This window comes from Folsomia candida, unplaced genomic scaffold (genome assembly GCF_002217175.1).
Source record: "Folsomia candida strain VU population unplaced genomic scaffold, ASM221717v1 Fcan01_Sc045, whole genome shotgun sequence".
Taxonomy (NCBI): Eukaryota; Metazoa; Arthropoda; class Collembola; order Entomobryomorpha; family Isotomidae; genus Folsomia; species Folsomia candida.
Genome location: NW_019091237.1, coordinates 19,274 through 33,406, shown reverse-complemented (window position 1 = coordinate 33,406; position 14,133 = coordinate 19,274). Strand labels below are relative to the sequence as shown.

Below are 14,133 nucleotides of genomic sequence, written 5' to 3'. Positions count from 1 at the left end.
CAGAATTTCAGTTGATTGGTATTTTATAATACATTAAGTAAAATACATACATACAGACTTATCATAATTTGAAAACAAATCAGTATAAACTTTTTGGCAATACAAACCCCATGATTTTACTTAATTAAACAATTAGGCATTTCACGTCAACCTTCATAAATCCGTAACCACGTAAGCTTACGAACCAAAAACATGATGATTATCTTCCATGAATAGCTTAATTGTTAGCAAAAATTACTTGAGAGATATTCCCAGGTTTCGTCAAAAGTTTGTAAGGTTCGTAAGTTTAAAGGGGGTTACGAAGTTACGAAGGGTTTCGTGAAATGCCTCACTATATAGTATAGTTAATAGACACACTAATTTAAGGCTTACCCTCACGCTCGGAGGAATCGAAACGGGTTGGAGTAAAATTCCAGTTTGATCCTTCTCTCTCTCGCTTTGCGTAATGCCTTGTAGTGCCTATCTCGGAACTTCGCATCGACCCTGTGGGGGGGAGGAGTCGACCTCAGGGAAATGCATCCCCCGGTCTTTAGAATTTCGTTTTCTGCGTCTGATGGTATTTTTTTCAAATTTTTTGGACTGGCGCAAGGTACACTTATGCCCCTTACCAGTCTCCATAAGATTATCTCACTTGATGGTAAGGGGCATAAGTGTACCTTGCGCCAGTCCAAAAAATTTGAAAAAAATACCATCAGACGCAGAAAACGAAATTCTAAAGACCGGGGGATGCATTTCCCTGAGGTCGACTCCTCCCCCCCACAGGGTCGATGCGAAGTTCCGAGATAGGCACTACAAGGCATTACGCAAAGCGAGAGAGAAGGATCAAACTGGAATTTTACTCCAACCCGTTTCGATTCCTCCGAGCGTGAGGGTAAGGCTTAAATACTGTGGTAGTTTTTCATCCATAAATTATACATGTACAAACAGTTTTTAAAATAAAGATCCAAAATCAAAATGTTTTTCGGTGAACTGCGCGTTGGCCTTCCTCTTCAAATTCCCGTTTCGAAACCCACATTTTCTTGAACGTGTCCAACGACGCCAATATCGAGCCACCGATCCAGGTCGAGTATAGACGTTCCTGAGGTGCGGAAATCTGTGCATAAGTTACAGTAGCATTATTATATAATTACTGATGATTGTTTATAACTAATCATGTACATCTCTTATCTACCATAACACAAGTTCATAGTGGTATACTTGCCTTGATTTTGATATCCTTTGGTGCTTGTTTTCTCACTTCAGATATCAGACGGTCACCAAAACCCTGGCATAATAATTATATATTAGAAACTTTGCGATATAAATAAGGCATCAATTTAAATTGATAAATATTTGTTAACTGTTTAAAATGAATATATGCTAATTGATTAAATTAAATATTTACTAATTGATTAATTTGAATATTTGCTAACTGATTAAACTGAACGTTTGCTTATTATTTAAATCGAAGATTTGTTAATTGACTAATCTGAATATTTTCTAACTGTTTAAATTGAATATTTCCAAATTGATTAATTTGAATGTACTAATTGCCAAAATTGAATACTTGTTACTTCACAATTACTTTAAATAAAGTCGAGCCACCGGATAGAACGATATTTTGAAAGAGAATTTTCCTCAAATCCGTGTCCGACTTTTGTATGGAAAACAGCAAAACTTCATGCACACTCTTCTCCGATCAAATCTGGTCGAAACAGGACTTCCGGAGCTCGGAAGCGAGCCTGGTCAATCTGTCGACAAAATAGAACTTCATTATTATTCCTTATTACTGAATACATAACAATATTGTCCTCACATCGAGCTGAGTACCGTCTGGCAGCTTGTAAATTCGCTTATCCGCATCCGGGTCAGAGTCCTTTGCTTGGATGGATTCGCAGATAAGTAACACTCTCGCTCCTTAATCGTTCTCACTATTTCGAACTCTGACGACGTCCTAAAGTTGATTCCTTCTTTGCGTAGAAGAAACCTGTACAGCAAAATATATGAACAAAATATAAGTTATCTGATATAGCAATTCTGTATGACTACTGAAGCCCTGCATTACATATACATAAGTATACTTATTTAATTAACATATCTTCAAACTCTGGTTTAAATGATCAAAATCAATTCAAATATATCAAAACCTTGTCAACTATTCTTACTATTTCAAACTCTCACGATGTTCTATGTGCTCCTTCCTTACGTAGAATAGTAGCAAAGTTAATGAATAAAATGTATCAAAACCTTATCAATACGAGATAAACCAACCTTAGATATCTCGTCACATCTCGCCCAACTAAATCCACCCTCGTGATGCTGTGTGGCAGGGCGAAACCTTCGTAATAGGTCACCCCATCTCCGGCGACTAATGCAACATCCGTCGTTCTCTCATTTGCTTATCTTATCTACCAAGAATAATAACTTCATTAGTTGCAGGCTGCAACTTGCAGCACATTCTCTACTTAATCACCAATTTTTACTTACAATTTAAGAACTGCCTGCATCGACAAAAATAAGGCTGGAGCGTTCAGCGTTTCGAAAAATATCTCGGCCGACTTTTCCCTGTTCCTGCGCGGATTGAGGGGCGCTTCCGTAAGGGGAACGGGCTGCAGAGAACAAATATTTCAAAATTATGACCGACTTATGTTCCTTTCTTGTTCTTTTTACCTCTTCAGCAAATGTTTGCAGCTGATCTTTGCTGTACACGTATTGCCAAATTCTCTCCATGTCGTTCCAATTTGTGACGATGCCATGTTCCATCGGGTACTTGATGGCCAACAGGCCCCTGTGCTCTTCCGCCTTGGGACCGATGAGAAGGTCACCCTCGAAAGCTCCGGCCATCACTCGAACGTGCTTTGGACGGCCCACACTGCTCAAAAAATGCTCAAACCTTCACAAACTGCTTATCAACTTCGTTATCTCGTATTTTTAACCACTCACTAATTAGGAAACCGACATTTAGGAACAGAATCTCCAGCAAATCCGGCCTTGATAATACCGTAACCCTGAACCAGACAAATGTCCCATTAACGACCAATTATGCGTTATACAAAATAATTGCTTTCTCACGTTATCAATTACTACAGGCTGATTAACCAACTCCATTTCGTTTTACTTATCGTTTATCAATAAATTCAATTTTTAACAAACTTATCTCGCATTTTATGTACTTTTGTGTGTGCTTTGACTTGAGTCATTCATTTCCAAGCTGGCGCATTATATCTCTTATAGTATGTACGAATCCACTTTGTTCGAAAACGCTATGCTTTCATGCGTTAACTAAACTCCATGATATTTTACTTTTAAGTTCTCAGTGAAATAAATAAAATTAATAATTATAAATAGGCAAATAAATAGTACAATAATTTTCACTAATCGCGCAATTTTGATACATTATTTTTCTCGCTTATAAATTTTATTAGCCATGTACCAGACACGGTATGATTAACACAATATGTTGACATAAGGATGGAAATTGACGACTTACAACTTACGAAGAACATTAATGGATTTGAAAATTCTAATAATTTATAATAACACATATTTTAACAGCAAAATTACTTGAATGCAGGACGTTTCTTCTCCTTCTTCTCCTTCGCTTCTTTGCCTTTGACCGGCTGCTAAAAAAATAATTAATTTAATGAAGGAAGCATAAAATCGAGATAATTAAACCTATTTAATTGACGACTTACTTTTTTTTAGCGCTGGAGCTCGCTGTAGCCTTCAAGTAAGACGGCAGTTCCGTCACAACAAATGTTGCCTGTGGACGAAACATTAGTATTTAATTTGCATGTTAAAATGCAACTGAATTTTTATACAACATTCACTCACATTGGCCATTTCTTCCGTGACTCGGGGAGGCAACGACCTTCGCCTGGTTTTCTTAATTGGTATTGGTGCTTCGTGACACTTTCCTCCAATGGATGAGGCTCTCTTGCCAGGTCTTTTCTTCACCAGCAGACTAAAAACGCAGAAAAAATTTAGTCACTTAATTTACTTTAAGGAAGGAATAATACTATGCCTACAAATGTTCTGCCGTTAACTCCAGGTTGGCGATAAGACGAGTTTGATAAACATCTGGTTCATCCTGATCCTCTTTCGGCCCCTTTTTTCCCATCAGGTTTCTTCTCCTCCAGCTGGAAAATAAAAAATAAAATGGTCATAATTTTGATTTCTAAACCCTCCTCACGGAAGTGCCCCTCAATCCGGGCAGGAAAAGGCAGAAGTCTGCGGAAATATTTTTAGAAACGCTGAACTCTATAGCCTTATTTTTACCTTCACTTTCTCAGATGGTGCTGGGGGTGGGTTTCGTGAGGACTGCGCGACGGGTTCTTGAGGCGGCGTCTCCGGGGGGGATTCACCTCCTACAATCGTCTCTAAAATGGGAACAAACGACTTCCTCTGAGCCATTTTTTCACTATTTTTGAAAATATTGAGAGTAATAGTCGATACGTAGTATTCAGTGGAAGGAGGAAGCGCGACTGAGCCGAAATTGGAAAGCGTCGGCCGAGGAAAGCTCGCCTCTGCAATGTTGAAGAGGTCATGTAGAAGAAAACTCAGTTTCTCCAACTTATTTTCTTGACCTCCCGTAAGAGTTGGCATGGTGGTGGTGGAGGTGGAGGAGAATGTGTCTAGACTCCATCCTCACCACTGTCTCGTTTTTATTTTCAACTGACCTGAAGCCAGCCACTCAAAATTTCCAAAAAGTTGGACAATTTTCCATGACCAAAATGCATGAAAGCTAAGCGTTTTCGAACAAAGTGCATTCGTACTATGAGAGATTTAATGCGGCAGCTTGGAAATGTATGAGTCAAGTCACAGCACACAGAAAAGTTGTTCGTTGTGACAAGTACGTAAAATGCGAGAAAAGTTGGTTAAAAATTGAATTTATTGATAAACGATAAGTAAAACGAAATGGAGTTGGTAAATCAGCCTGTAGTGATTGATAATGTGAGAAAGAAATCAATTTGCAAAAGGTTTAATTGGTCGTTAATGCGAGATTTGTCTGGTTCAGGGTTCCGGTATTATCAAGGCCGGATTTGCTGGAGATTCCGTTCCTAAATGTCGGTTTCCTAATTAGTGAGTGGTTAAAAATACGAGATAACGAAGTTGATAAGCAGTTTGTGAAGGTTTGAGCATTTTTTGAGCAGTGTGGGCCGTCCAAAGCACGTTCGAGTGATGGCCGGAGCTTTGGAGGGTGACCTTTTCATCGGTCCCAAGGCGGAAGAGCACAGGGGCCTGTTGGCCATCAAGTACCCGATGGAACACGGCATCGTCACGGATTGGAACGATATGGAGAGAATTTGGCAATATGTGTACAGCAAAGATCAGCTGCAAACATTTGCTGAAGAGGTAAAAAGAACAAGAAAAGGAACATAAATGGGTCATAATTGTGAATTATTTGTTCCCAGCACCCCGTTCTCCTCACGGAAGCGCCCCTCAATCCGCGCAGGAACAGGGAGAAGTCGGCCGAGATCTTTTTTGAAACGCTGAACGCTCCTGCCTTATTTTTGTCGATGCAGGCAGTTCTAAGCTTGTAAGAATAAGTGTTAACTTAATTCTTGAAGAATTGATAATCGAGGTCTCGCAACATATGGTCACAGATTTTGAGGAATAATCGATCATAAGTTTAATTAATGTGAACTTTGCAAAAGACAATGGGCACGGTTACCAGCGGTATTTGCATCGAAAGAGGAGAAACTGCGCCCTAAAGTTGATAAGTTTTACACCTTTCAACTTTACTGGTCGTTTCCTCCTCTTTGGATGCAAATATCTCTGCCAAAAGTGTCTATTGGTAGATGGTGTAGTTTGCAAATTTCGTATTAATCAAATTTGCGATTGATTCACACTGTTTTGCTAAAAATCAGAGAGCATACGATCTTCATTTTGAGTGATAATTATTTTATTAATCATTTAATTTAACTATCATTTAACCATTTGATTTCGTCCCATAATTAATAATATAATTGTTCTTTGTAGATATGCAACTGGGAGGACGACGGGCGTGGTGCTGGACGCCGGAGATGGTGTGACCCATGCAGTGCCTATTTACGAAGGTTTCGCCCTGCCACACAGCATCATGAGGGTGGATTTAGCTGGGCGAGATGTGACGAGATATCTGAGGTTGGTTTATCTCGTATTGATAAGGTTTTGATATATTCTATTCATTAATATTGCTACTATTCTACGTAATGAACGAACAAGTCTTAGAATTTTGTGAGAGTTTGAATAGTAAGAATGATTAACAAGGTTTTGATATAGTTATATTGATTTTGATCATTTCAACCAGAGTTTGAAGATATGTTCATTGAAAAAGTATACTTATGTAATGCAGGCCTCCAATATTCCTACAGAATTGCTATCAGATCTCGTATTGATAAGGTTTTGATATATTCTATTCATTAATATTGCTACCATTCTACGTAAGGAAGGAATACGTAGAACAACGTGAGAGTTTGAAACAGTAAGAATGGTTGACTAGGTTTTGATTTAGTTTTATTGATTTTGATCATTTCAACCAGAGTTTGAAGATATGTTAATTGAAAAAGTATACTTATGCAGGCCTTCAATATTCATACAGAATTGCTGTATCAGATAACTTATATTTTGTTCATATATTTTGCTGTACAGGTTTCTTCTACGCAAGGAAGGAATCAATTTTAGGACATCGTCAGAGTTTGAAATAGTACGGACGATTAAGGAGCGAGAGTGTTACCTATCTGCGAATCCATCCAAGGACTCTGACCCGGATGCGGATAAGCGAATTTACAAGCTACCAGACGGTAGTCAGCTTGATGTAAGGACAATATTGTTATATATTTAGTAATAAGGAACAACAATGAATGTGTATTTTGTCGACAGATTGGCCAGGCTCGCTTCCGAGCTCCGGAGGTTCTGTTTCGACCAGATTTGATCGGAGAAGAGTGTGAAGCTATGCATGAAGTTTTGCTGTTTTCCATACAAAAGTCGGACACGGATTTGAGGAAAATTCTCTTTCAAAATATCGTGCTATCCGGTGGCTCGACTTTATTTAAAGTAATTGTGAAGTAACAAATATTCAATTTTTGCAATTAGTACATATTGAAATTAATCAATGAACAAATATTCAATTTAATCAATTAGCATATATTCAATTTAAACAGTTAACAAATATTTATCAATTTAAATTCATGCCTTATTTATATCGCTTATTTATATATTTATACAAAGTTTCTAATATATAATTATTATGCCGTTTGTCAGGGTTTTGGTGACCGTCTGTTATCTGAAGTGAGAAAACAAGCACCAAAGGATATCAAAATCAAGGCAAGTATACCTCTATGAACTTGTGTTATGGTAGATAAGACATGTGCATGATTAGTTATAAACAATGATCAGTAATTATATAATAATGCTACTGTAACTTATGCACAGATTTCCGCACCTCAGGAACGTCTATACTCGACCTGGATCGGTGGCTCGATATTGGCGTCGTTGGACACGTTCAAGAAAATGTGGGTTTCGAAACGGGAATTTGAAGAGGAAGGCCAACGCGCTATTCACCGAAAAACATTTTGATTTTGGATCTTTATTTTAAAAACTGTTTGTACATGTAGAATTTATGGATGAAAAACTACCACAGTATTTAAATTATTGTGTCTATCAATTATCTTACATATTGAGGCATTTCAAGTTAGGTTTCGTAACTTCGTAACCCCCGTAAACTTATGAAACTTTTGACGAAACCTGGGAACATCTCTCAAGTAATTTTTGCTAACAATTAAGCTATTCATAGAAGATAATCATCATGTTTTTAGTTCGTAAGCTTACGTGGTTACGGATTTATGAAGGTTGACGTGAAATGCCTAATTGTTTAATAAGTAAAATCATGGGGTTTGTATTGCCAAGAAGTTTATACTGATTTGTTTCCAAATTATGATAAGTCTTGTATTTAATTTTATATGCGAATGTAAAAACCAATCAATTGAAATTCTGTGTCAAATCAAACACGCTGTAAATACGACTACTTTTGCTATTCGGTGCATTGCCATCCTATTCAGAATGACGAAATAATGAACAATGAATGATTGTTGCTCTTAAAAACTGAGTAGATTATTGTATAATTGAGTAGGTCTCTTTATTTATCATGTTTAATACGTTACTTGTTACAGCAGCTAATCATTTTATACAAATAATAAAGCTGAAGATTATCACAATGATAAAAGGCAGGAAACATTACAAGTGAAAGAGGAATATCTATAAAATAAGTTATATTTGTTACATATTTATTCATATTGGGGTACAAAATCAATCATACATTGTTGTTGCTAGAGTATTGCGGAGGTTATCTTCTCACCAACTTTGTAAACGTGATACCCTACTAATTGTTTGGATCATTTAGGAACGAACTACGTGGTACAATCCTTAATTAATTATACTTACATAATTATCTACGTATACATATTTATATTCTATCATTATGCATGTATTTACATATTCTGCTATACATAGAATAGATATTATTTATTAGCCTCAGTATTCTTCCGCCATCATCAGAACGACGAGCGACGACCAGCCGGTGAAGGGTCGGCAACCCCTCTCTTTCCCCGTTGCGTCGTCTGAGCTTTGCAGTGGAAGAAATGTAGCCAACCCGCAAGAAAGGAGGGTACTTATTTATCTGTACGATTGCAACATTTCGCTGTACATGTCCCCAGATAAAAGTTTCTTGAAAGGGACGACCCCGGTTTCAGACTCGTATACAATGTCCATACTAAAGTGACCCTTACGTGAACCTGCAATGATTAAAAGGTCACAGTCATTAACGTTTCCCTTGACTAGATGATATAAGTATGTACATAGTCGCATGATAAGTATCAGGGGTGGCCGAAAAGTATTGATTGCTTATTCAAGTGTCGCGAATCATCATTTTCAATCGTGTGCGAACAATAAAAGTCTCGCAGCGTATGCTCTCTGATTTTGAGGGTCAAACTAGTGTCAACCGATCATACTTTTAATGAATATGAAGTTTGCAAAAGGCACGATCTCGCAATGGGCACGTTTCGCAGAGATGTTTGCATCCGAAGAGGAGAAAACGCGTATCAAAATTGACAAATTGACGGCAAGTTTCCTCTTTACGAATGAAAATATTTCTGCAAAACTTATCCATTGAGTGATCGTATTGCAAATACAAATTGCATACTAATTAAAATTGTGATCGATTCACACTAGTTTGGTCAAAATCTGAGAGCTGACGATGCGAGACCTCCATTCCGAGTCGGAAAAGTATCTAAGTAGTAAATTTCTACAACGTTTCTTGCACTTTGTAACGTAATACTTTGGCCACCCTTATAATAAACACACACCTGATAAACAAGAAAGTTTTGAGGGTTCGAGTCTGGCTGATTCCTATTTTTGAGGAAGAACAACCACTGCTTTTCGGAAACCGAGGTGGTCGCCATGCTCGAGAGCACGGTGTTTGAAGCGGCAGTCATGGAATCCAGACTTGTTTGGATAAATGAAGACTTTAAAACGTTATTGTTGTTGATGAACCTGTACAAAAAATGAGGATTTAATATAGATAAGTCATAGTTGTTATCATGTTTGTTTAAAAAGTGGGAATTACTTTATCGTGAACTTTCCCAACTCGGGCGTGTAACCTTCGACGGATTTGAGAATGTCGCCGTAATATTCGGGAACGAGATTCCCACCCATGCCGGCTTCCAAAGCGACGTAGTAGAGGAGCACGACTTCCTCCTTCGTGGTCGACTGGGGATGATTTGTAGTCGCCTAATAGACAGAAGATTGGTTAATTCGTCATCGGAATAATGATACATACACGAATGAAATATATAACTAATTCATTTAATTAATTAACGTAGGACTCGATAATTCATCGTTAAAGACAGCAAATATTTAATATTTCTCCAATGTATTTTGAAATTCTGAATGATGTACTTGTTGAGCAGACCTTTCCCAATTAAAAAAAAATAAACTATAAATTTCGACACTTTTTGAAGGAGACCTCAACTTTAAGAAGCCTTCAGATAAATTGGACCTCATCGAAACTGGCTTAAAAACTCAGCACCATTCAATTAATCAACTCACTGACTACAAATTTGTCGTCCAGAGTTTTAAAATAAGTTCCCAGAGCGGGGAAATGATTAAAAATGTGTTGATTTTGACGATGAGTCGTCAATTCCTACATTAAAATTTCCATTTAATACATATGTAAGTAGGTATTTACTTTGTTTTGACAATGAGTTATCGAATTCTACGTTAACTAGTCAATATTTAAAAACTTCTGATTTTTACCAGAGGTTGAACTTCGATTCGTGACGTCCAATCGCCACCTTTCTTCCCGTGATGAGCTTTAACGAAAGACGTTGTCAATTTCATGTGATGATCAATGATTTCCTGAACCCCAAAGTTTACGCCGTCATGCTCAACCCAGCCGTACTTCGTTAGGCCGTCACCTTGTTCGCACAAGTGCCTAAAATTAGAAGGAAATTACGTGTTTATAAAACGGAATTGAATTTGCATTGTTGTGGATAAAGTGAAATTACCGTAAGTTGGGTTCTCCTGGCCTGACTAGAGAAGGGAGGAGCCACATGAACCCAGTGAGCAAGGACTTTGGACTTCGATGCTTCATCCCAAAGTAGACGCCGGGTCGATAAGACCCCCAAAACCGTTCGGGAATATCAAGCCCTGCACGGACGACTACCTGCGAAAAGTAGCGAGTACCAAAATCAAGTGAGAGTATAGATACAAAATTAGTACTTTCTGTAGAGACGTAAATATTTACTTAAAATTAGACAGATTACTTAACTTATTAATAATAAGACACTTTACGTCAACCTTCGTAATTTCGTGACCACGTAAGTTTACGAAGATCAACTTACGAACCAGTAACATGGCTTTTATCTTTGTAAGTTTTTGTAATAAGTCAAAATTATCTACGCGATGTTCCTATGTTTCGTTAGTTTACGAAATTACGAAGACTGACGTGAAATGCTTCATTAGTTAGCTAATTATTTAAGTGATTAGAATACAAATAATTAACTTTGTTTGGCCATGGATTGAATACCAGTTTGTAATTAACTAACTAATACTTATCGACACACTTGAACAAAGAACAACAAACAGACAAACAAATAGAATACCTTATCTACTTGCAGAGGAGTTGAAATTCTCGTCTCTAAATATCCAAGATAACCTTAATACGCTACAAATGCTACAATTGTGCTTATCCCGCAGGTGGAAAGTAGTCTGTAAAACAAACATTTTAATTAATACATGACGACATTACAAACATACATAATCATATTAAAACCTGAAAACATTCCATCAAAGCAAATACATATCTTTCTCACTTGTTAAACGTGAACGATTTCTGGCGTTTATGTAGTAGCACCGCCGTGTCGCCACCGCCGTTTCGATACCCGGGACAATCTGTCGACAAAATAGTAATTCATTGTTGTTCTTTATTACTGAATATATAACAATATTGTCCTTACATCAAGCTGACTACCGTCTGGTAGCTTGTAAATTCGCTTATCCGCATCCGGGTCAGAGTCCTTGGATGGATTCGCAGATAGGTAACACTCTCGCTCCTTAATCGTCCGTACTATTTCAAACTCTGACGATGTCCTAAAATTGATTCCTTCCTTGCGTAGAAGAAACCTGTACAGCAAAATATATGAACAAAATATAAGTTATCTGATACAGCAATTCTGTATGAATATTGAAGGCCTGCATAAGTATACTTTTTCAATTAACATATCTTCAAACTCTGGTTGAAATGATCAAAATCAATAAAACTAAATCAAAACCTAGTCAACCATTCTTACTGTTTCAAACTCTCACGTTGTTCTACGTATTCCTTCCTTACGTAGAATGGTAGCAATATTAATGAATAGAATATATCAAAACCTTATCAATACGAGATCTGATAGCAATTCTGTAGGAATATTGGAGGCCTGCATTACATAAGTATACTTTTTCAATGAACATATCTTCAAACTCTGGTTGAAATGATCAAAATCAATATAACTATATCAAAACCTTGTTAATCATTCTTACTATTCAAACTCTCACAAAATTCTAAGACTTGTTCGTTCATTACGTAGAATAGTAGCAATATTAATGAATAGAATATATCAAAACCTTATCAATACGAGATAAACCAACCTCAGATATCTCGTCACATCTCGCCCAGCTAAATCCACCCTCATGATGCTGTGTGGCAGGGCGAAACCTTCGTAAATAGGCACTGCATGGGTCACACCATCTCCGGCGTCCAGCACCACGCCCGTCGTCCTCCCAGTTGCATATCTACAAAGAACAATTATATTATTAATTATGGGACGAAATCAAATGGTTAAATGATAGTTAAATTAAATGATTAATAAAATAATTATCACTCAAAATGAAGATCGTATGCTCTCTGATTTTTAGCAAAACAGTGTGAATCAATCGCAAATTTGATTAATACGAAATTTGCAAACTACACCATCTACCAATAGACACTTTTGGCAGAGATATTTGCATCCAAAGAGGAGGAAACGACCAGTAAAGTTGAAAGGTGTAAAACTTATCAACTTTAGGGCGCAGTTTCTCCTCTTTCGATGCAAATACCGCTGGTAACCGTGCCCATTGTCTTTTGCAAAGTTCACATTAATTAAACTTATGATCGATTATTCCTCAAAATCTGTGACCATATGTTGCGAGACCTCGATTATCAATTCTTCAAGAATTAAGTTAACACTTATTCTTACAAGCTTAGAACTGCCTGCATCGACAAAAATAAGGCAGGAGCGTTCAGCGTTTCAAAAAAGATCTCGGCCGACTTCTCCCTGTTCCTGCGCGGATTGAGGGGCGCTTCCGTGAGGAGAACGGGGTGCTGGGAACAAATAATTCACAATTATGACCCATTTATGTTCCTTTTCTTGTTCTTTTTACCTCTTCAGCAAATGTTTGCAGCTGATCTTTGCTGTACACATATTGCCAAATTCTCTCCATATCGTTCCAATCCGTGACGATGCCGTGTTCCATCGGGTACTTGATGGCCAACAGGCCCCTGTGCTCTTCCGCCTTGGGACCGATGAAAAGGTCACCCTCCAAAGCTCCGGCCATCACTCGAACGTGCTTTGGACGGCCCACACTGCTCAAAAAATGCTCAAACCTTCACAAACTGCTTATCAACTTCGTTATCTCGTATTTTTAACCACTCACTAATTAGGAAACCGACATTTAGGAACGGAATCTCCAGCAAATCCGGCCTTGATAATACCGGAACCCTGAACCAGACAAATCTCGCATTAACGACCAATTAAACCTTTTGCAAATTGATTTCTTTCTCACATTATCAATCACTACAGGCTGATTTACCAACTCCATTTCGTTTTACTTATCGTTTATCAATAAATTCAATTTTTAACCAACTTTTCTCGCATTTTACGTACTTGTCACAACGAACAACTTTTCTGTGTGCTGTGACTTGACTCATACATTTCCAAGCTGCCGCATTAAATCTCTCATAGTACGAATGCACTTTGTTCGAAAACGCTTAGCTTTCATGCATTTTGGTCATGGAAAATTGTCCAACTTTTTGGAAATTTTGAGTGGCTGGCTTCAGGTCAGTTGAAAATAAAAACGAGACAGTGGTGAGGATGGAGTCTAGACACATTCTCCTCCACCTCCACCACCACCATGCCAACTCTTACGGGAGGTCAAGAAAATAAGTTGGAGAAACTGAGTTTTCTTCTACATGACCTCTTCAACATTGCAGAGGCGAGCTTTCCTCGGCCGACGCTTTCCAATTTCGGCTCAGTCGCGCTTCCTCCTTCCACTGAATACTACGTATCGACTATTACTCTCAATATTTTCAAAAATAGTGAAAAAATGGCTCAGAGGAAGTCGTTTGTTCCCATTTTAGAGACGATTGTAGGAGGTGAATCCCCCCCGGAGACGCCGCCTCAAGAACCCGTCGCGCAGTCCTCACGAAACCCACCCCCAGCACCATCTGAGAAAGTGAAGGTAAAAATAAGGCTATAGAGTTCAGCGTTTCTAAAAATATTTCCGCAGACTTCTGCCTTTTCCTGCCCGGATTGAGGGGCACTTCCGTGAGGAGGGTTTAGAAATCAAAATTATGACCATTTTATTTTTTATTTTCCA

The 14,133-nt window shown here is 37.9% G+C and overlaps 3 protein-coding genes and 1 long non-coding RNA gene across 5 annotated transcripts; 2 read left to right on the top strand and 2 right to left on the bottom strand.

Annotated features, from left to right (window-relative positions):
* Window positions 1-5: 5 nt before the first annotated feature.
* On the bottom strand, window positions 6-3,537 carry LOC110861726 (actin-related protein 1). Its single transcript, XM_035844973.1, is given in 11 exon segments — window positions 6-1,093; window positions 1,202-1,264; window positions 1,565-1,664; window positions 1,666-1,730; window positions 1,796-1,828; window positions 1,831-1,966; window positions 2,251-2,382; window positions 2,467-2,588; window positions 2,650-2,851; window positions 2,923-2,987; window positions 3,052-3,537. Coding segments are annotated over 11 exon segments (1,098 nt in total). The 5' UTR covers window positions 3,088-3,537; the 3' UTR covers window positions 6-949.
* On the top strand, window positions 642-1,596 carry LOC118433241. The gene is made up of 2 exons (XR_004833267.1): window positions 642-871; window positions 942-1,596. It is a non-coding gene; the product is annotated as an uncharacterized LOC118433241 (long non-coding RNA).
* Window positions 3,538-4,604: 1,067 nt separating the features above from the next.
* LOC110861834 (beta-centractin) lies at window positions 4,605-8,180 on the top strand. The gene is made up of 9 exons (XM_022110972.2): window positions 4,605-4,932; window positions 4,997-5,061; window positions 5,133-5,334; window positions 5,394-5,518; window positions 5,962-6,105; window positions 6,613-6,778; window positions 6,844-7,017; window positions 7,225-7,287; window positions 7,396-8,180. The coding sequence occupies exons 1-9, from the start codon at window positions 4,897-4,899 to the stop codon at window positions 7,537-7,539; spliced, it is 1,119 nt and encodes a 372-aa protein (XP_021966664.1). The 5' UTR covers window positions 4,605-4,896; the 3' UTR covers window positions 7,540-8,180.
* Window positions 8,080-13,985, bottom strand: LOC110861725 (beta-centractin-like). 2 transcript variants are annotated; one of them, XM_022110849.2, is made up of 9 exons: window positions 13,321-13,985; window positions 13,192-13,256; window positions 12,919-13,120; window positions 12,735-12,859; window positions 12,148-12,291; window positions 11,475-11,640; window positions 11,331-11,409; window positions 11,121-11,226; window positions 10,545-10,681 (listed from the first exon to the last, which is right to left on the bottom strand). In XM_022110849.2, exons 1-8 carry the CDS (start codon window positions 13,354-13,356, stop codon window positions 11,204-11,206), a joined length of 840 nt encoding a protein of 279 aa, XP_021966541.1. In that variant the 5' UTR covers window positions 13,357-13,985; the 3' UTR covers window positions 10,545-10,681; window positions 11,121-11,203. The 2 variants fall into 2 exon arrangements, with proteins under 2 accessions (XP_021966665.1, XP_021966541.1); XM_022110973.2 differs by lacking the exons at window positions 11,331-11,409; window positions 11,475-11,640; window positions 12,148-12,291; ... (2 more) ...; window positions 13,192-13,256; window positions 13,321-13,985 and adding exons at window positions 8,080-8,753; window positions 9,324-9,510; window positions 9,584-9,747; window positions 10,273-10,450 and having other exon boundaries at window positions 10,524-10,681.
* Window positions 13,986-14,133: the final 148 nt, after the last annotated feature.